General features: G+C 39.1%; 4 protein-coding genes across 5 annotated transcripts in view; 1 reads left to right on the top strand and 3 right to left on the bottom strand.

The window, feature by feature from the left end:
- Positions 1–7,572, bottom strand: part of LOC140951683 (THO complex subunit 1-like) — a 47,547-nt gene extending 39,975 nt beyond the window's left edge. For both annotated transcript variants that reach the window (XM_073400991.1, XM_073400990.1), the window contains exons 1-5: positions 7,517–7,572; positions 7,367–7,440; positions 7,189–7,249; positions 6,791–6,857; positions 3,373–3,491 (exon numbers count right to left, since the gene is read on the bottom strand). In XM_073400991.1, coding sequence (XP_073257092.1) covers positions 3,373–3,491; positions 6,791–6,857; positions 7,189–7,249; positions 7,367–7,440; positions 7,517–7,567 — 372 coding nt within the window. In that variant the 5' untranslated portion in view covers positions 7,568–7,572. The remainder of the gene's footprint in view (positions 1–3,372; positions 3,492–6,790; positions 6,858–7,188; positions 7,250–7,366; positions 7,441–7,516) is intronic.
- Positions 7,573–14,713: 7,141 nt separating this feature from the next.
- Positions 14,714–17,257, top strand: LOC140952894 (uncharacterized). The gene is made up of 4 exons (XM_073402342.1): positions 14,714–14,939; positions 15,348–15,644; positions 16,266–16,322; positions 17,030–17,257. The coding sequence occupies exons 1-4, from the start codon at positions 14,825–14,827 to the stop codon at positions 17,191–17,193; spliced, it is 633 nt and encodes a 210-aa protein (XP_073258443.1). The 5' UTR covers positions 14,714–14,824; the 3' UTR covers positions 17,194–17,257.
- Positions 17,258–19,477: 2,220 nt separating this feature from the next.
- On the bottom strand, positions 19,478–20,710 carry LOC140953147 (protein fem-1 homolog B-like). The gene has a single exon (XM_073402647.1). The coding sequence runs from the start codon at positions 20,708–20,710 to the stop codon at positions 19,478–19,480; it is 1,233 nt and encodes a 410-aa protein (XP_073258748.1).
- A 23-nt stretch (positions 20,711–20,733) lies between these two features.
- On the bottom strand, positions 20,734–21,282 carry LOC140953146 (ankyrin repeat domain-containing protein 61-like). The gene has a single exon (XM_073402646.1). The coding sequence runs from the start codon at positions 21,280–21,282 to the stop codon at positions 20,734–20,736; it is 549 nt and encodes a 182-aa protein (XP_073258747.1).
- Positions 21,283–21,751: the final 469 nt, after the last annotated feature.

Genomic DNA, 21,751 nt, shown 5'->3' with positions numbered 1-21,751 from the left:
ACTGTTCCACCGTCACTGTTCCATCATGACTGTTCCACCGTCACTGTTCCACTATGACTGCTTCACCATTACTGTTCCACTAATACTGTTCCACCATGACTGTTCAACTGTCACTGTTCCACTCTTACTGTTCCACCATGACTGTTCCACCATGACTGTTCCACTATTACTGTTCCACCATGAATGTTCCACTATTACTGTTCCACCATGACTGTTCCACCATGACTGTTCCACTATTACTGTTGCACCATGACTGTTCCACCAAGACTGTTCCACCATGACTGTTCCACCAAGACTGTTCCACCATGACTGTTCCACCATCCCTGTTCCACCATCACAGTTCCACCGTCACTGTTCCACTGTAACTGTTCCACCATGACTGTTCCACTATTACTGTTCCACCATGACAGTTCCACCATGATTGTTCCACCATGAATGTGCCACTATTACTGTTCCACCATACATGACTGTTCCACTATTACTGTTCCACCATGTCTGTTCCACCATGACTGTTCCACAATGACTGTTCCACCATCACTGTTCCACCATCACTTTTCCACTATTAATGTTGCAGCATGACTTTTCCACCATTACTGTTCCACCATTACTGTCCCAACGTCACTATTCCTGTTCCACTATTAGTGTTCCACCATGACTGTTCCACCATTACTGTTCCACCGTCACTGTTCCACCATGACTGTTCCACTGTCACTGTTCAACCATGACTGTTCCACTATGACTTTTCCACTATGACTGTTCCACCATCACTGTTCCACCATCACTGTTCCACTATTACTGTTGCGGCATGACTGTTCCACCATTACTGTTCCACTGTTACTGTTCCACTATTACTGTTCCACCAGTACTATTCCACTGTCACTGGTCCACTATGACTGTTTAACGATGACTGTTCCACCATGACAGTTACACCATGACTGTTTCATCATGATTGTCCCACTGTCACTGTTCCATCATGGCTGTTCCACCGTCACTGTTCCACTATGACTTTTTCACCATTACTGTTCCACTAATACTGGTCCACCATGACTGTTCAACGGTCACTGTTCCACCATCACTGTTCCACCATGACTCTTCCACTATTACTGGTCCATCATGACCTGTTCCACCAAGACTGTTCCACCATGACTGTTCCACTATGACTGTTCCACCGTCACTGTTACTATTGTTATTACTGTTGCGGCATGACTGTTCCACCATAACTGTTCCACTGTTACTGTTCCACTATTACTGTTCCACCATTACTATTCCATAGTCACTGTTCCACCATTACTGTTTAACGATGACTGTTCCACCATGACAGTTACACCATGACTGTTCCATCATGACTGTTCCACTGTCACTGTTCCATCATGACTGTTTCACTGTCACTGTTCAACTATGACTGTTTCACCATTACTGTTCCACTAATACTGTTCCACCATGACTGTTCCACTATTACTGTTCCACCATGACCTGTTCCACCAAGACTGTTCCACCATGATTGTTCCACTATGACTGTTCCACCTCGATTGTTCCACCATGACTGTTCCACTATTACTGTTCCACTATGACTGTTCCACCTTGATTGTTCCACCATGAATGCTCCACTATTTCTCTTCCACCATGACTGTTCCACCAAGACTGTTCCACTATTACTGTTCCATCATGACTGTTCCAACAAGACTGTTCCACCATGACTGTTCCACTATGACTGTTCCACCATGATTGTTATGACTGTTCCACTTTTACTGTTCGACCATGACTGTTCCACCATGACTGTTCTACCATGACTGTTCCACCATGACTGTTCCACCATGACTGTTCCACCATGACTGTTCCACCAAGACTGTTCCACCATGACTGTTCCACTATGACTGTTTCACTATGACTGTTCCACCGTCAATGTTTCACCATGACTGTTCCACCATACCTGTTGCACCGTCACTTTTCCACTATAACTGTTCCACCATGACTGTTCCACTATTACTGTTCCACCATGATTGTTCCACCATGATTGTTCCACCATGACTGCTCCACTATTACTGTTCCACCATGACTGTTCCACTATGATTGCTCCACCATGACTGTTCCATTATTACTGTTCCACCATCACTGTTCCACCGTCACTGTTCCACTATAACTGTTCCACCATGACTGTTCCACTATTACTGTTCCACCATGACTGTTCCACCATGATTGTTCCACCATGACTGTTCAATTATTACTGTTCCACCATGGCTGTTCCACCATGACTGTTCCACTATTACTGTTCCATCATGACTGTTCTACCATGAATGTTCCACTATTACTGTTCCTCCATGACTGTTCCACCATCACTGTTCCACCGTCACTGTTCCACTATAACTGTTCCACCATGACTGTTCCCCTCTATTGTAACACCATTTCTGTTTCACCGTAACTGTTCCATCATGACTGGTCCACCATTACTGTTCCACCATGACTGTTCCACCATGACAGTTCCACCCTCACAGTTCCACCATGACTGTTCCAACATTACTGTTCCACCGTCAGTGTTCCACAATTAATATTCCACCATCACTGTTTCACCATGACTGTTCCACCATGAGTATTACACCATGACTGTTCCATTATTACTGTTCCACCATTACTGTTCCACCGTCACTGTTCTACTATTACTGTTGCAGCATAACTGTTCCACCTTTACTGTTCCACCGTTACTGTTCCATAATTACTGTGCCAGCATGACTGTTCCACCATGCTAAATTTGCAATGATGATAGCCATGTTGGTGGTAATGCTCTATAGTTGTTCATTTACATAAATATTACTTTTGTTTACTAGTGAATTAATACAATTTGGAGTGCGTACTTTGTTGTTTTGTATACAATGTAGACACTAACCACCTAGACTAGCCCTTGCTATTGGTTAGCAGTGAGAAAATAAAATTAACCAATAAAAATGAATGAATGAATGAATACAGTCCTATTGCAACTGTGAAATAACAAAATACACATATAAACTGTCACAACATTTGCGACAAATAACAAAGAGAGATTAAAGCAGTCAAATATAGCTGTAGGAGGACCTTGGAAGCAGCTGGTGGGTGATGTGAGTTTTCTAACACCAAAATTATAGGATACAACCCAAAAAATACTGGTTTGAATGACTAAAAAAGTTGTCAATGGTGTTCAGCTGTATTGCACTGTTATACAATGCTATGATTAAGCTCAAAGGACCAAAATAATTATTATTAAGAAAACCCTAAAACACATGTTGGCCTCTTTTGCTAGCCTCTTAAGAGTGAGATCTATAGAGAAGCTGATCACTGGTGTCCAATAAGCAAAGTGTAATGGCATGATAGCATTTCAGTTGGGTCAGATAAATGACTCACCATGGTCCAGGTAGAAACTCTCTCTTCTACAAAGGAGAACAATGGATCACAGTCCTCCAGTGTAATGCAGTCAAACACATCACTTAGTAATATAAATACTAAGTTAGGTGAGCAGTGACCTGGAAAAGTAAGTACAAAGGGTGAACAATGTATTTCCAGGGTGCAAAGAAAGTCAGTTTTTCAGTTTGCCATTCAGGCAAGCTGTACCTAGCATGCACTAGCCTGAAAGTCATTTCAGCTAGCCCGAAAAAAACTTGATGAGCAGGATTGATTACAGTTCTTCTGTAATTTGAATTCCCCCAAAAAGAATCGCTTGCCCATCGGGCAAGTTAAGAACAGAATTTACTAGCCTGACAGAAAAAATCCAGTAGCCCCAGGCTATCAGACACCACTTTCTTTGCACACTGATTTTTATAATATGTACTGGTAACAGGACTGAGTGGAGTCCAATTCGGTCTTAATCATAGGAGTGATTCACAAAATTGGACAACCACGTAGCGGGAGTCCGATTTGTTTAATCACGAGTATGATTACAGACCGAATTGGACGACACGAAGTTCTGTTACCAATTAATCATAACTTTAACAAAATTTGTGATATAATAGGCTATTTTTTAAATCAAAACACAAGAAATTCGAAATTTTGCTTTGCTAGCAGTGAAAAAAAAACCATTTAAGCAAGCGCGTGATGGCACGTACTGTCCAATTACTTAGGCATGACGTGTACTGTCCTATTAAACTGTCCAATTAAGGCCGAAATCAGGGCAGTTGATAGCCAATCAGATTTGACAATTTTGTTATGGCTATGATTAACTCTAGAATAGCTCTGTATCAGCCATATACGCATACATGAAACTATACTGGGCTGCCATATGTATTGTATGAAAACGAGAAGTTTACCACAACAGACAGCTCACAGCGTATGAAAGGAAGAAGTAACCCTGCTAAACCCATTCCCATTCCGGACACCACCCCAACCCACGGGTCTCATTAAACTGTTTGAACTGAAACTATAAATAAATGAAAATGATAATTGATGGTCGATACAAACCAAGCTAGGTGGGTGTACCATGTGGCATGAAATTTTTGCGGTTGTTTATTTTTTCAGATTGGGCATTTTTTTTCTGTTTCGTGGAAACTAATTTTTGCGACTAGGTGTTATGTAGCCTCCCCGCAGACGTCCTTTGGGGTTCGTTTGTCACGCATTCATTTCTCCCCCACGGACGTCTGCTAAACACAGCCAACATTTACGTTCTGGATTGTTTGAATAAGCCAATAAGCGGTTAGTTATTGTGTCACGATCAGCCAATCACGCGCTGTGATATAAGTGAAACGGCACCTACGAATTATTTCTCGCTTTTTTAGAGGAATATTTATTCCCTGCCTATGCATGGATGAGACTCCGAGGAAAGTTATAAGAAGCGAATTCTTTTGTTTTCTTTGCAGCTGTAATTTAGGAAAGGACCAAGTTCATGTGTTTAGAAAAAGCAGGATACCTTCTCTCTGATACTTGTTTAACTCTGTATGAATTACAAATTCATTGCACACTCGATCAAAAGCCTCACTGATCGTGCGAATCTTAAGAAGCGGCTCGGGTTATGTTTTACAAAAATCCGTAAACGGCCTGTGATTGGTGAACGTAAATGTCGGCTGTGTTTAGCAGACGTCCGTGGGGGAGAAATGAATGCGTGACAAACGAACCCCAAAGGACGTCTGCGGGGAGGCTAGGTGTTATGAAGCAAGAGTTTAGCGTGATTGTGAGATGGCGTTATTTTACTCCTTTTAACTTTGTGATTATATTAATAGTTTCCCTCGTCTGTCAGATTTTACCGATTGCGGGGTTAAACATTCGAAGTATTCAATTAAATTAACAACATAACTGAGCGAAAGAGAACTTGCAGACAGATCGGATTAAAACTTAAGCTTATAAATTCAAGAAAGTCAGGATTTCATGTAGTGTGTGAGCAAGCCATTGTGCTGTAGGATTGAAGTTATGAAATAAACCCTGTTTTTGCTTAAAACTGTGATATCGTAAAGAACGGCTGTACAGCATTCACGACACAAGGACACATTGGTTTTTCTTGCTGAGAATTAATTTTCAAAAAGTACCTACTATCCAGCATTGACAATATTCTCGTTCTTGTTAAGTACGTGCAATCAGGATATAATAGAAATACAGATTTTCAAATAGTACTACCGTATGTGTACATAAAACCAATTCATACCGTTTTGTTTCTGAATTGAAGAGGTGAGTTGTAATTGAACAGACACGATTTCTTAGTGCTGTATTTTTGTGTAGTGAATTTTAGTCAGAGTATATTTAATACTCTGGAGTAAATTTTTGTGGGAAAAGTGTTTTCGTTAATTTCTTTTTTGGGGGGGATTATTTTTGCAGATTGCTGGAAAAATTGCAAAAATCTTAAAAATTAGAAATCGGAAAAATTTCGTGCCACACGATATCTCTAGTTTATCTGAACTATTTTTGTTTTGTTGACAGCTTGTCTCTATATTTGAGGAAAACAATAAAAAAAATCATCCCATTTGAAGGAGAAAACCTTCAGTGCATCTGACATTTTCTTTAATCGCGTGCAATACCATTGAGCTGTAGTTAGAGCGGCGCACAGAGTTAAATTGTCTAAACTAAACCAAACTGGTTCGACACAGACAGAGTTTTGTCAGCTAACTGTTGGCAAATTAATTAACGCCTCTCGTGAAAATGTGATCACTGATGAGATAACCACTAGTTTTGCTACTAATGTGGAATATGCTGTTTCCAGCTCTCTTGCTTGTCTGTTGCTCATTCATCTTACTGTTAACTTCAAGTTACCCATTTTACTCCCAAATGAAATTTGGAAAAATAGTCCAGTTTCGAGTTCACTATGACTGCTGAATTAAAAAAGTGAACGTGCATTTTTTACAGCCTTAGCTTCCATCTGAAGTAATATATTCACAAATTCCAATGAGGAAAAGACCTGTTTATTACTCCGTCTATTGTGTATACTCAAATCTTGCCAGAATTTCTGAATATTTTACTTTATCTCGAGGCTGACCCTGTATGAATGTGTCGTTAATATTTGTATTCGGCGGTAAAATATTTAATTCGAAACTGGACTATTCCAAGTTTTGTTTTGTAAAATATTGAAAAAGAAATGGAATTTGATGATCACGCCATAGGATTGCATCAAAATCTGAATCCATGATTTTGGAATGCCAAAAACCTAAATAAAGATTCAGGATATTGGTATTAAAAAATCTTGAGTTTAGGATTTTGGCATTCCAAAGTAGCTAACTCATACTCTAAAGTCCTATATGTATTTCTACAATGTAAATAAACTCATATTTTGTTTCAGTTATCACTAATTAGTGACAGAGCTTAGTGTTATCCAATTTTGTCTCTCGACTTAAAATACAGCACCCACCTTCAACTGCAGCTTTGATGACCAGACCAATCAACAGTTTGCATCTCTCTATATTCTTTCCTTTCAGCTGAAAACAAAATAGTAAACTGGAATTCTCTGACATAAAAATTATTAATAATTTAGATTTTACATAAACCTACCCCTGGTTTCAAAACCTTGCTAGTACACACTGGAGTTGACAATAATTAAAACAATAAATAATTATTCTTTTGGTGCGTTTATAACTACACATAAACTTAAACATTTCCTTAACATTTACTGCTGACATGATACAAATTTCACCAAAATTGTAACAAATTACGATACAATCTCTCCGTAGCCTTTAAACACTGCGCTATAAAATATTGAGTGAGCTTATCATTAAGCTTAACTCATTGTAGTGCTGTTTCTCCACTCACCATTGTTTCTTTTACAAGATCTCTGAAAACCTGATCCACAACCAATTTTTTCTCTTGTTCGCTACATGATACAAGAAAAATTAATAAATTATCTTTAAACTGACAAGTAAATCAAAACTACAGCGCATTCAACAACTTTTATCCACCGAGAAGAGAATGATCATCAAGCTATTTGTACCTGCCAGGAGTGGTTTGGAAAACAGCGGTTAAATCCGATACATCGTTGGCATCTTTGGCATTGTTCACGCATGACTAGAAAAAGTAAAGAATAACGACGGTTTTCTCTAACTCTTGACGTGATTTATGGCCACAAGGAGATCAAAATTACCGTAAACTGTGCTCTTGCGGCTTCAACCTCCAGTTTAGCATCGTCCGCCATTTTCGTTTTTTAGCTTAGTTCCCAGTCCCTGTAGATGAATAAGCATTGCAATGCCCTCTGGGAACCTATGATCAAAGCTGGTGAAGGGGTAGAGGAAGCCGCTGAGTCATTCTTATCAACCATAAGAGAAGGATTTAGGTTTTTTCAGGGCAGTGTGAGCGGCCCCTACTTATTTAACGAGTTTCTGAATGACCTTGAAATCAAGCTAGGTTCCACTCCCGCTTTTTTTAAATACGCAGATGACTCAACCATTGTCGCATCAGTGTGGAAAGGAGGCAGAGATACGTCTAGTGATTTAGTGGAGGCGTTTTTAACCTGGGCGAACTGTAATTCGATGAGCTGTAACCCTAACAAGTGTAAAGAACTCGTCATAGAGAAGAAAGGGAACTCCACATTCTATCCTGTTGTACGTAATGTACCACAACATGCCACTCTTGATTTATTAGGTTTGATCTTTCAGAATGACTGCAAATTTTCTGAACACATAAAAGCTAAACTGTGCAAGGCCAACAAATGTCTACACGTGCTGAGAGTATGTAGAAGAGAGCGCTACAGCCAGACAGAAATTGATTATCTCTTCTATAGTATTGTTCTCCTTAACATAACCTACGGACTATCTGTTTATGTTAATGATTTATTAAATAAATCATGGTGCCTCCGTTGCGGAAATTAATGTCCTTCAGCAATTTTTAGACAGATGCTATAAGTTACGCTTTATATCTACACAGTTAAATATTAGATCATTACTACAAAAACAAGATAAAGCGATTTTTCAAAAGCTAAACAGCATGATAACCCCCCTCTGAAGGTGTGCTTACCGCCAGAAAAGAACAATCTACCCTACAATCTTAGACGTAAAAGCTTCCAAAGGCCCAAGATAAACACCGAACGTTATAAGAACACATTTGTAACTAGTTAATTTTCAAATACAATCTTTTATGATATTTTATGTCAGACATGTGTAACTAGTTTTTCGCATTTTTTAATCTTTTTATTCTATTGTAATTTAGCTGAACTTTTAATCTTTTTATCCTGTAACATTAGATATGTATTTTTATCTAATGCATAATAAAGACATTTATTATTATTAATTTAGTCCTCTGTCACGCATAGCCCAGGAAACAGTGGAAGGTGCACAAACGAGAGCGAGGCAATGAGACCCTCTCCTCAAAATTCATACCCTTTTTTCTTTTTCTTTATTAAACTCTTCCCTTCAAATCTAAAATGTGCTTTGGGAAAGCTCCAGCCAAGAATATAACGATTGAGTGGCAAGTATATTTTGGTATGGCTTGATATATATTAGTATAAATTATTGGCGGGTATTCCAAGACTGTAGCCTCAAATCCCGCCCACTTACAGTTGAGTAAGACAAAACTTGTTCTGCGTTATTATTTTTTTAATGCTTAACGAATTACCACGCAACACTTCCATTTATCCACTGCATTCAAGGAAAGAAATATTGAAACTGCTCAAAAGTTAATCCCAAGTAACGAAAAAGGTCCCTGAGAACAAAAAACAAACTAAATTTCACCGAACATAATGGTAACTGTGGCCTTCTACGTTTTGCGAAAGATCCTTTTCAATGGATTCATGCATTTTTCTGAACGCTAGTACATTTAAAAAAGCACGAACGCCTTTATCACGAACCATTTTCGATTTTAGATGTAAGTTTTGTACAATAATGAAATATTTGAAATGTCTGTCCCTGCGTTTGTTTTCAGTTGTGATCACAAGAAACAGTTTGCTCTTTCGATTAGGTACCTTTACGCCTAATAGTGCATGATCCGTAACGCTTTACTTTCCCCCTATATATCCTATTTATTAGTGACGAGTATCAATCATAAAAGGCTGAAAATAGAGGAAAACTGCTCAGCAGCGGGAAAAAACATTGTGATTTCTAATCAAATTCTCCTCCTTAGTACCAAATGAACGGTAAAGAAATGAGTATGGAGAATGTGCATGTTAAACTCACAAGAGTTTTCTGCAACAAATAGATTTTGATCTTGTTAATGGAAAACGCCAAGGTTTTAATAGATTTGAAGCCAGTAATATGACCCTTCGAAAACAAGAAAAGCCTTTTTCTCTAACTGGGCAACTAGCCTAGTCGATCCGGTAGCCTAACTGCAATAGGATATCTGCAAGCAGCACTGTAAATGAAACATACGACAATGAAACATATTACTTACATCCTCTAACTTGAGACATCAAAACAGTCCCAGGACTACTAAGGCGACGTTTCCAGGAGATCTCCATCAGTTTCGAACTTGACCCAAGAGTCTTGACAAGATGAACAAAACAAAAAAATTGTTCATTGACGTTTAGAAATTCCATCAGATCGTGTATCTTTCGGAGGCAAGCTTACTTCAAGCTATATTCAATCCAGTCTTAAAATCAGTTTGCTAAGTGTCCCAAGGTCCAATGAATAAAATTCTCCAACTTCAGACGAAGTGCAGTTTGGAACTTCATGGTCTGTTTATCCAATGCATTTTAAAAAGAAAAGAAAATACTCAAAGTGTTGGAAAATTGTTACTAAATTTCCAGGGAAAGAAATTTAAATAAATAAGAAAAGCGAAAATGTAAGGGTAGAGTGAAAGCGAAAAGGAAAAGTCAAGACTGCCGTGTCACTTTTAAACCCAAAAACTATCTCGAAATTTTGCTTTCTGCGCATACCTGAATTTCGAAAGCTAATACTTTGCACGTTGAGAAGGCTGGGAAGTGCATGGCCTGCGATGGGTTTTGCGATAAGTATTCGCTTTCTAAACCATAAAATGGCTCGACAAGTTTTAAAAACGCTACTTTCGGCGAAATTCCCAGGGTCGAGGAATGTGCGTCTTGATCTTAGTATTGAAGGTTTTTTCTTGCTCTGAGTAGGGTTTTGATATCTCAAATCTCAAATTTTAACACGGTAAAAATTCATCTGGTTTTTTGTTACATATGAAGTATAAACTACATAAGAATATTTAATAATAATAAATACATATCTAAAGAGTCTCTTAAAAACGCCATTAAGGGCCATTAAACGCGAAGGTTTAATCGCCTTTAGATTTGGAGCCACTAACATGACCCTGCGATGAAAAGAAATAACAGTTTTTCTCTTATTAGTCAACATTACTGCGGTCTGCCCCAGGATCCGGTAATTTAGCTGCAGCATTCAGGAACACTGCATACAAGTCATAACAAAATGGTGCCAAGGCGACAGAAAAATGTAATACAAATGATGATATAGGCTGGAAATTATAGCACAATGATACCATACGTGTCCTAACGGTAGGAGTTTTAGAGCTTTGGCCACATTTGCGTAGCTTTTGAATCAGTTTGTCTAGCCTATTAACGTTTTAAAAATTCACCACTGTTTTCGCTTAGTACTGAGTTTTAATAATAAAAAATTATTACAACTCAGTACTATTAACAGAATCTTAAAATTATTATTACTATAGTATTGTTGTTTTTACGTCTGGATGCCAAGTAAAAAAACACAAAAGGCCCAGTAAAAAACACAGAAGTTGGGCGTCTGACCGTAACCAACCCCTGTGCCATGAAGTCTGTCTTATGTAAAAAGTATCGAAATATTAAGAATATCACATTGTTAGCTGGCTCTTGTAAAATAGAACTTTAAAATGTTTAAATTTTTCCGTTTGTCTTAAAATTTTGTTCACTATTCTTATTAGGTTAAGATCTATGGCAAATGCTTAAGGTTTCAATAAAAATTTCAATATACAATAATAAATTTTGTCCTAAAAAAAGGTCACTTAGCGACAATCGTCTTTGTCTAAGCAAGAATTTGAAACTGCGCGCAATGTTTAGCGTACTCGATATGACGGGTCTCTGCATTCTTTGTAAGATGGTGGCACTTTTCTCTCCAACAAGTTCCTTTACTGCTTGACTCGAATATCCTCCCAGAACATCAAAATGATGTCATACTGTTTCACTTGGTAGCCAGGGTTCTCTCGCTCAATTCCCACATTAATGGACCATATTTCTGTGTCGTCCCCTTTTCTTTCACTTGGCGGTTATCCAAGCAAGGACAGCTCATTTCAATGGCTAACACCCGTTTCCGCTCTTCGTCGACTATTCTGGCGTCGATTCTGTTGGCCCTCACCTCAATTCTATCTGCATAAACCAGTTAATCCGATAATGCTTGCGCACTCCCATTCTTATATGACGGTTTGCCGGTTGGGTCTTTGAAAACCATGGAGGCACTTCTGAAATAAGTTCCAGGTCCTTCAGCATCTCAAAGAACAAGATTTTAAGAACTGCTTTATGTCACGCCAGATACTTAGTCTGAGCGAGTGTCCCACACCCCGCCAATACGTGCCCCACACTTTAGGGCGATTTACCACACATTCGGCACATGACGGCACATGACATTTGAAATTCCTTTTCCCGTTTTCCTTTGGTGGCATAATTTGGTTGGTAACATCTCTGGTTGGTACAAGCATACTGCTTTGACGCAGCAACTCTGTGGTAGTCTGACAGCGGGCTAGACCAGATAACAGATAACCTTTGCAAGTACACCTTTGCTGCATTTCGAAGGACAATTCTGTCTTCTTGTTTCACATTTTCCAATACTCCCGGAAACTTATAAGAGCCACTTTTTCCAAACTACTTGTTGCTTTAGCATTGTCAATCTTCAGGTCCTCCGCACTTTGAATCAAACACCTTCTGTTCACACGTGCAACCGCGCACTTCTTCTTGTTCTACTTTAAACCCACACATTCCATGTCATCCTTAACAGATCTCAGAACTCTCGGTAGCTTACTTTCCGACGCTGCAGATACCTTCAATCATCAATGTACAACAAATCTGTCATCTTCAGACTGATCGGTTTTGACAACTTGCACCCTTCGATTGCTTTGAGCCTCCAAGCTATAGGATTTAGGCATTTATTATTATTATTATGATTATTATTATTATTATTATTATTATTATATTATTATTATTATTATTATATTGCTATTATCCTCATTAAACACAGCTTCTGGGTCTTCTGGGTGACTTGCTGAAGTCCTCCTTAATTAAACATCAAGTCATTAAAGGATTCTGGCTGTGCCCAGCAAACACGCTCTCTGCAAGAATTTCCCAGTCTCCCATATGGTTCACTACATTTGTACGACAAAAAAAATTAATATACTCTTGAGCTTTTCAGTGCTTTAGTTAGGAACTTAGCCCAAGTTTTTTAAAATTCAAAAATACTTTTGATATTCAAATTTATCTTTGTGTTTTATGGTTCTAATTTTTCAGGTTTATGTTACAGATCAAATTATAATATTTTTAGTCTATTTTGATTCTCATTACAATTTCTTTTGTCTGCTAGACCTTATTCATAAATAATTAGGGCTAGAAGACAAAGAAAACAGAGAATCATCCTACGTTAAAAAATTCAACCTGAATTCAGTTTTGATCTGTAATGTAATAATAACAGCCATTCGGAGAAAGGTTGTCGGAAAAAGTGTACTCGACAATCCCAACTAAGCATTGTGGGTGGGTTTAAAATCACTGTTCTTGAAAGAAATTTAAAAAAGAATAGCACGAGATGCCATGGACATGTTTGCGGGTGCTAAAGGAAAGCAACGAAAGTAGCCTGGTTTGACAGCTACAGTCGTCGGGAACAGTGGTCATATCCCATATTAGTAAAATCCAACTAGTGGTCTATTATCAATGCTGCGTTCTGATTGGTTGAGCTACTACTAGGCTATATGTTATAGCCCACTAGTAGCGAAAAGCGCCGCCTTTTGGGGGGCAAAAAAGGATTAAAGTCTAGCTCTAACTATCGCTAAAGTTGTTTTGTCTCGATATTTTTGGCCAGCTAGTTGGATTTTACTGAAACAATTATTCCTCTTCCTCTCGCCCTCATGGACTCTGAGTAAATAGCCCATGAGGCCGAGCCCATTCGGGCTCAAGGAATAATTGTTAATTACCATTCAGGATTGTCGTGTGCATGGCAGATTTTTCACCGACTACCTTTCTCGAAATGGCTGTATATCGTATAGTCATTTGTGGAAGCGACTGTTGGTGTACCCCGGGTGTACTCCCTGTAATGACCTATTAAGCAAGGCTCCGCCCGAAAGGGCTACCTTGTTCAGGCTTCAGGTATATGAAAGGTTTCCCTTGTTGAAGTATATAAAGGGTAGGTAAATCTGTATTTCAATCTAGGGACCACCAGTACAAATATTTGGGTATAAGTGAGCCGTTGAGGGTTTGAAAGCCTGACCCTGCTTAGGACAAAACAATCCTATAATACATACCTTATTTCTTCGAATAATAGCCGAGGGCGATTACTTCAAATATTTCTCACTGGAAGTTGTTCCCAAAATATTTCGTTTTATTTTTCTATTAAATCAAAAAATAATCTCGTCAAATAAACTGAACATGGGCTTTTTAAGTGTTCCAAATTTAGTTCCTTGATAAAGTTTCAGAGCTTGAAGCGCCTCTGATCAGTTTTGCCAAATCTCATTGCACTTCAACTTGACAGGGAGGGGAAAAAAGGAAGAGAAGATCGCGAGAGGGGCGGGGGAGGGGCGAATATTCGAGGGAGGCGATTATTTTAAGTATTTCCGTCAAGGGTGGGGGGGGGGGGCGATTATTCGAGGGAGGCGGTTAATCGAGGTACGGCTATTATTCGAGGAAATACCGTACCTTGTTTAGGACAACACCATCCATTTTATTACCCTGTTTGGGACAAAGTACAAAATGCACGCCTTCTTGTTTTAACATCTTTTAGAGAACGTCACTTTTTATAAAACAAAATGCGCTTATTTCAGTTTCCGTTTTTGCCACTCGCGAAAGACGTAACTGAAATTCTCCAAAAACAATTGTCCTAATACCTGCGTAAAATCGATTTGGGTTCAAGTTGTTTTGGAAAACTGTACGTGCTTTTGGAAAATTCTTAGCAATGCACCTGAATGTGTATGAAAAGTTCCACTCCGAGTCTTAGCCAAAAACTATTAAAAACATTCTTAACATTCAGCATTAGGTGTAGTTTTAAGATGGACTTAGAATGCCAAGGCATCATTAGAAAATTTTAAAAGCTGTCCGATATGGGTGAATAGCGCGTCCAGGATAGGAACATAGTGAATTCCACGGTCATTTAACAGGTGTTTACAAAGTTGTGTAATAAAATATTGATTCAAATTTAGCCAAAAATACGTGCTACAGATGTAGCGGAACAGTTTAATGATGATAGATCACAATCTAAGCGCCTACAACAATACGGGTCAATGTGGAACTATCATCGACGTTTAACCCTTTACATCTGTAATGAGACATTACGTTTATGCGCTTCTTTTTCTACCGTTGTCTTGGTATATATTACAGGTGTTTTCGAAACCATTGTTTGATGAAGCGAGAAATCAAAAGCGGGATTCCGAATCAGGTAATATTGTTAAATATTTGTTGTTTCGTCTGGGACCCATTTTTTTGTGTCTGACTGGTGTGATTGCACTCTATTTACAGTTTACAAGAACTGAGAATTGTCGTTTCAAAAATTGCTAGTTTGGCAATGTAAAACATCATAAAATATAGTAGCCAAATATTTTCCTTAAGTACGTCTTGCGGTGCTATGCTTGGCCATTTCACGCTTTCACCGGTCTGAAACACTCGAATTAGTAACTTAATTGCTAAAAGTTAGCAATATAATTACTCGGGCAAATCTTGGTCTGAATTAACATTTGTTTAAAAAGCAGAGCTTCTCTAACAGAAATCGCTCGAGAATAGTTCTCGCTCATGCGCGTTCAAGCGCAATACGAGGCTCTGAAAAATTCCCTGATTTTTTCAATTTCAGTTGGCTGTGTAAATGTGGCTTTCATCAATAAATACAACAAGCCGATAAGGATCTGGAAAACAATGTCCAAGACGAGATTTAAGGGATTTGTTGTCTCTGGAAAAATAAAGAAACTAAAAACAATCGTAGCTAATCAGTTCAAGCCCGTTGTTTACCATGCAGAAGCCCTGAACGGCGACAAATCCCCACAACTGTTATTGGACGGTCAGGAGTCACTATCTATTATACCATTTGACTGCAGCGACAAATTTATTAATATAACTGTATCCCCTGCGCCTGGGTTGCAGCAAGACAGTGGTGAGTACAATTACATGTATTTTGTAGCCTTCGTATCAAGCGTTTCCGTTTAGTTTCGGAGCAAAGAAAGACCGAGGAACGGGTTTTGGGTTTCTTCCCTACCCCCTGCCCGCTCTTTTACTCGCCGCATTTTTCGCGCGCCGTCTTTGACTCTCGTTCCTCGTTCTTTGCTCCGAAACCGCATGGCAACGTTTGCTACGCAGGCTAATGTATTCTGAAAGGGAATAACACTTGAATCCAAGAAGGACATCACATGGAGTCCCGAATTTTATAACAAGAAAGTTTTCCAGAGGCGCACGATTTGTCTCTCAGTCTTCAGGTCGTAAACGTTGGCCCTTAAAAAATCCCTTTTAATGACAGAGGATTTTTCAGTGTGACCCATCAAAACGACTGAAGAGAAAGTATTCCAGCTCTTTGTAGGTCCGAGCTTAGACTTTTCACCTTGCCCAAATATGAAGTATTAGTTGGTTTTTTGATGCTCAGGAATCCACTGCAAATTGGCAAAGATCTTTCTATCGTATAATAAGAGAAGCTCTTTACTGAGGTAGATGGACTAGAAAAAAAACTTTTTCATGTTAAGACAACTTTTGCAAGTTTGTGACGCGATTACTGGTTTTCTAGGCAACCCGAGGAATATTATCAGCAAAACTGAGGCAATAAGTTCGACGGATCATAAAGGTTGGTGCTATTTTTACCAGAGAGTAACTCTATAATGATAACAAAGCAAGACTACCCAAAACGTTAATTGCTTGTAATTCAAACACTACGCTTGCTTTTGCCTTCTGCGTCCGGGCATGCTCACAGAACAAAATTCTCCGCTTCTTAAGCCTTCTTCAAGCCGTTCTGATAGTAACCATCCCCCGGATGTGTTCCACGCATTCCGTGTCTTTTTCTACAGAGGCTTTTATTGTTGTTGTTTCAATAACCTGGGTTACGGGCGCCGAAAGGTGGCATAAAGGAAGAGAAAGGGGTAGGGCGTTTCTCCCCTACTTCTTATTGGCGGCTTCCACACAGGCTGTTTCAAGTATTGTTTCGTTTTGTTCAGTATGTTCTTTATCCTTTAATTTCTGAGAGTGACCAACATCAATTTTCTCTTAACGATATCAATACATAATCAAGAGAAAAAGCCATGAGAATTTATGAAATGATGACCCAAAGGGAAAATGTTTTGAACAATCGTTTTCAACTCAATTTTTAAGGAAATGTATGAAAATCAGTCTGGTGAATTTGTATTTGATAATGAGGCTTCATGGTTTAAGTTAACACTGTTCTCTCTCTCTCTGGGATCAGGCTCTATTTTCGTTTCTCTTTGTAAATAACGTTCCGGCTGAGAACTGCTAAAATTGGGCCTGATCTCAGGTTATGTTTTCTCCATCTCTCTCCAGACTGTCTTGAGTCTCAAGGAGGAAATTCAAATGGATCATGTTGCCATTTCCCTTTTCTTTACAAAGGAGTTAAACAAAGCACATGCATAAACAAAGACAGACAGGTGCTCTGGTGTGCGACCACGGACAACTACGACATGGACAACATGTGGGGCTACTGTTAATCTGTTTATAAGAAATACTGCTTTAGACGCATCGGTTATTCCATTGACAGAAAGCTATTAGGGTATCATGGGTATCATGTCAGAGATCATTCGACTTGAGCTTAAATAGCCCATGTTCCAACAAGGGCCATATCTGGTTCGATATCGATTAAGATTCTAACATAACTTTGTGGCTTTCTGGTCATTTTTCAATATTTGGTTTGGTTTTTCTTTGTGTTCAAGCCTCTTCTAGCAATTGTGAGACAATACAGTCTTGAAAAATTTGCAATTTTTGACCCTGGAGCCTTGGAATCATGATAGAATTTTAATATATCGAACCTGGACTATTGGCCATTGATAATTTACCCGACATATAAGAGTCAGTGGTCACCACCAATGCCTACTCATTCCTTCGGTTTAATATATAGACCTTTCCTGCATTACGCTCCGGTGAGTAAACATAAAGAAATGAGGACGAGGCTCGGGTGGACAATTTCATACAAATCACTGCATTTTGTCCACCCGAGCCTCGAGTTGGTGCCTTGGTTTACAGGAATGCGGGAAAGGTCTATAACGTTAGCGAGATTAAGCAAAGACGTTTCTGAGTAGCCTGCGTGACAGGCGCAAAAATGGTACGTGAGGGGGAGGGAGAAAAGGGCGAAAGCGGGGGAAAGGGAAGGGAGCGCCTGCTATAAGAGCCGGTGTTTTGTATTTCGCCCACCGTTACTTAAGTAATCCGATAATGTCAACTGTCAATACATGACCAATCAAAAGTACGGGGCTTCTCAGCATGGTCCGAACTTAATTACTTTGTTTACCGAAATTGTCTAGTTGAGACGCTTTTTTCAAGTGATATCATAATCGACCGAAATAAAACATTTTTATTGTCCCTTACCCTCTTTCCCCAATCCCACTCTCTTTTTCCCTTCCTCCCTATTCCCTAAGTGATGCCCTCTCCCTGTTTATATGCCTTGACGCTAACAAATTTGTACTGCCAAGTTTCTTTTCTCTTATAAAGACGATTTTTCGAGAGTTTCAACCAAACTACTGCCCCGAGAAACAAAAAGTCTACTTAAGGTTGATGTCCAAGCTCAAAAACGCTGTTGCTTAATCTCCTTAGTCGTACCATGATGACCACTTTGTTTAGAACGTTGTATTCAGTTCCAGCCCCCTTTCTTCTGTGAGGAAGGATACTCGCAGGAAGGGTCTTTGAGTCATTGATCATTGGAGCACTGCGTTTCTTTATTTCGGCAACAAATTATGGGTAAAGAGACATATCTCTTCGTAATAAATATTCTGTCCAAAAGCCAGTATTAAATGTTATTATGATATAATTTTATAATTTAATTTTTACCATTACTACTGTTGTAATAAAGAAGTAAAATGAATTTAAAGGTGTATTCATTTGCGAGGTAAAAATGCATTTGAAACAAGCTACAATCTGCTATTGCACATATACTGATTTAACCTATAGTGTATTGTTTTGGGAACCCTAATGCATTCTTATAAAGTTTTGCAGTTTTTGAGGACTACTCCTATATAAGGAAGTCCAAACCTCTAAACTGCTATAGCACTGAAGCAGTACTGCGAGCCTCGTCAGTCCATGATAGCTATTTGCCATCATAGATGGCAAAATCTGGATGGGCACCTCCATCTAACAAGATCTCCAAGTGAATAAGGGCCTGTTTACATGGAGGCGGGGGACCCCAGGTAGGTGAGGTAACCCGCTTAGGTGGGTAACCTGCCTGACGATATAATCTCTCATATTAATGTCCTCACGTTTACATGATAGGTGGGGTGACCTGCTATATGTTACCTCACCTATCTGGGGTCCCCCATCTCCATGTAAACAGGCCCTAAGTTAGTAAAATGATGGATCCCATCATTGTTACGGGGTTGTATATATTCTGGATGACCTCGTGAAGAGGGGTATTTCCAGGGTATTACACTTAAAGTTATTATTTGAAAACAACATTCTTTCTACAAACAAATCATCACTAAACATTGTTGTTTCCTATTGTTGTCATTGACTCTTACAACCAAGGTCATTCCACTTGGTTAATTCTGGTGGTCTGGTGCGAATATCCACAACATGACCAATAAAAATGTGTCCTTGTGTTCTTTTGTTATTATGAATTTTTTTCTACTCTTTGAATGGTATCAAGGAACAGAAAAACACATTAAGTCAGTACTCTTGTGTACACTCAATAAAAAGTTTGGATCCTCTGCACCTTAAATTCAATGGCAAACAAAAAGTTGGTTTACCTATCTCTGTCACATTGCATTTCAGTCCTTCTTATTGAATCTAATGCATACTTATAAACTTTTCCAGTATTTGGGGCACTACTCCCAAATCAGGAAGGTCAAACCTCTTAACAGCCCTGGCACTTATACACTTCAATTTCAGTTTTCTTTTGTCCCAAAGAATACTGCGAGCTTCATCAGTCTTAGCCAAGTCCATGGCTGTTTTACCATCATGGTTTACAAAATCTTGATGAGCACCCCCATCTAACAAGATCTCCAACAAGTTTGTAAAAATATGAATCTCATTAATGTGGGGTTGCAAACAAACAGCCAGGTGAAGTGGAGTATTTCCATCAAAATCTGCGGCATTAACATTGAATCCAGTATTCAAAAGGATCTTCACAACATCTATGGATACCAAAAGTGAACTTGTCACATCCAGGCAACATTTTAAAGTCTCATGTAACAATGAACTTCCATGACGATCCTGAGGATTTAAGCCACTAAGTCTTCTTAGTAGCACTGATACAGCTGAGGTCTTGCCTAACTCAAAATATTGACACTTGCAAAGGAAAGTAATAACCTTCAAGGAAACAATGAACAAGTTGTCTGGATAGTCAACAGTAATAATCCTTTTTTCCTTATTTCCCATCAACTCATGGGTTTTTTTCCACTCATGAGCAATTACTTCAAGTAATTCAACTACATATGTCTCTTTTTGCTCATTGCTCCAGGACTTTTCATAAGTCAAGAGATAATGTTCTACCCTCGCTATATCACGATTGGCAAATGCATATTTCCATGTACATCTTTGCGCTGTTTTCATTGCATGTCTGTACAATCCTACGCATGTGCAAACATCAATGTTCCTATAGTACCAAGCAGAACTTCTTATTCCATCAAGTAATTCAGGATTGTTTTTGCCAAGAATTCTCTCTCTGATGATAAGACTTTCCATTCTTAGGGCATTCACGTCTTTTTCTATCTTTACAAGTTCCTCAAGAGATTGACTCTCTTTTCTATATTGATAAGCATCAATGGGTTCCATGGGTTGTTTCAGCACAGGATGCAAAGGATCAGCATACCGTTCTTCCATGCCAAGCATCAAGTATTGCAATCCTTCATTATTTGTACAAAAAGAGGTGCAGGTGATCAAAGAGGCACCAAGAAGCTCCAGAGCAGTAATTCTGTGTTCTTTTGTTATGTCTGATCCCTTGATTAATTGCTCTACCAAAGACGTAGCCCCATTACAGCTGGCTAGAAGAAGAGGTGTTAGTCCTTGTTTGTTACACATCAGCTGCGATGCTCCAGCAGCAATTAATGTCGTGAGACTGTTAGAACTGCTAGAACCGGAACAAACTCTGCATAGTGCATTGCTGTATCACCATTATCATCTTGAAGATGCAAGTTGGCTCCATGGTTAATGAGGACATTTATTTTATTAACCTGACCAGATCTACTGGCTGTCATCAGGGGAGTACAGTTGTCATTTCCACGGGCGTTGACATCAGCTCCATTTCCAATCAGACAAAGCATAATATCCAATCGTGCCGCTCTGTCACAGGCAAAGTGAAGAGCCCTACCGTCGTTTTTCGACCCGTGATTAAGAAAAAACTTTATGACATTCACATCACATGACCGACTTGCTAGCATGAGGGGGGTGCTGTTGTAATTCGTAAGTGCATTGATGTCAGCCCCATTTTCTAATAAACACTTCAAAACATCACAAGCGATCAAACCATCGGGCACATCTATGACAGCATAGTGAAGACTTGTTAAGCCATTCTTGTCTTTAAGATGAACGTCTGCACCATGTTCTAAAAGGAACTTTATTACAGTGAGGTCATTAACTTCACTGGCAGTCATCAATTGCGTGCATTTGCTGTCTGCCGAACGTACGTTTACATCCGCTCCGTTTTCAATCAAACAATTCAAGACATTATTGCTTGCATACCGGTAGTCTTGTGCACGCCAAGCAACATGATGAAGAACAGTAAAACCGGTCTCTGAACTGATTGTTGCTTTCAATATAGAAGCTCGATCGCTGTTGCTTAACTCTTGGAGAACTTCGTTAAGTAAAACAACATCTCCTTCATCCAATAGCAGCTTTCACCACTTCTTTCGTTGGATCACCAGGATAATATCTTCTTCTACACGCTCTTTTAGCTGGTACCGCCGCCATCTTGATTAGTTGGTTGTGAATTTTTTATGTGGGAGGGGTGGGCAAGTAAATGGCCCACGTGTCACAGGCATTCTAAGAGATCGCCTTTACTTTTCTAAAAAATTTGCTACATTTTTTGCCATTATGCCGCTTGGAGGCAAACTGAGCTTGCCT

The sequence above is a fragment of the Porites lutea genome, chromosome 11 (genome assembly GCF_958299795.1).
Source record: "Porites lutea chromosome 11, jaPorLute2.1, whole genome shotgun sequence".
Classification (NCBI taxonomy): domain Eukaryota; kingdom Metazoa; phylum Cnidaria; class Anthozoa; order Scleractinia; family Poritidae; genus Porites; species Porites lutea.
This window is presented reverse-complemented; position numbering and strand designations above follow the sequence as displayed.

What these genes read in the sequence shown, in the direction of transcription:
- LOC140952894 (XM_073402342.1), top strand. Translation starts at nt 14,825, where the DNA reads ATGAGACATTACGTTTATGCGCTTCTTTTTCTACCGTTGTCTTGGTAT. An exon ending in AAAGCGGGATTCCGAATCAG is followed by an intron (nt 14,940 to 15,347) that starts GTAATATTGTTA and finishes TTTCAATTTCAG; the next exon opens with TTGGCTGTGTAAATGTGGCT. An exon ending in AAGTTCGACGGATCATAAAG is followed by an intron (nt 16,323 to 17,029) that starts GTTGGTGCTATT and finishes ATCTCTCTCCAG; the next exon opens with ACTGTCTTGAGTCTCAAGGA.
- LOC140953147 (XM_073402647.1), bottom strand. Translation starts at nt 20,710, where the DNA reads ATGTGTAACAAACAAGGACTAACACCTCTTCTTCTAGCCAGCTGTAAT.
- LOC140953146 (XM_073402646.1), bottom strand. Translation starts at nt 21,282, where the DNA reads ATGACTGCCAGTGAAGTTAATGACCTCACTGTAATAAAGTTCCTTTTA.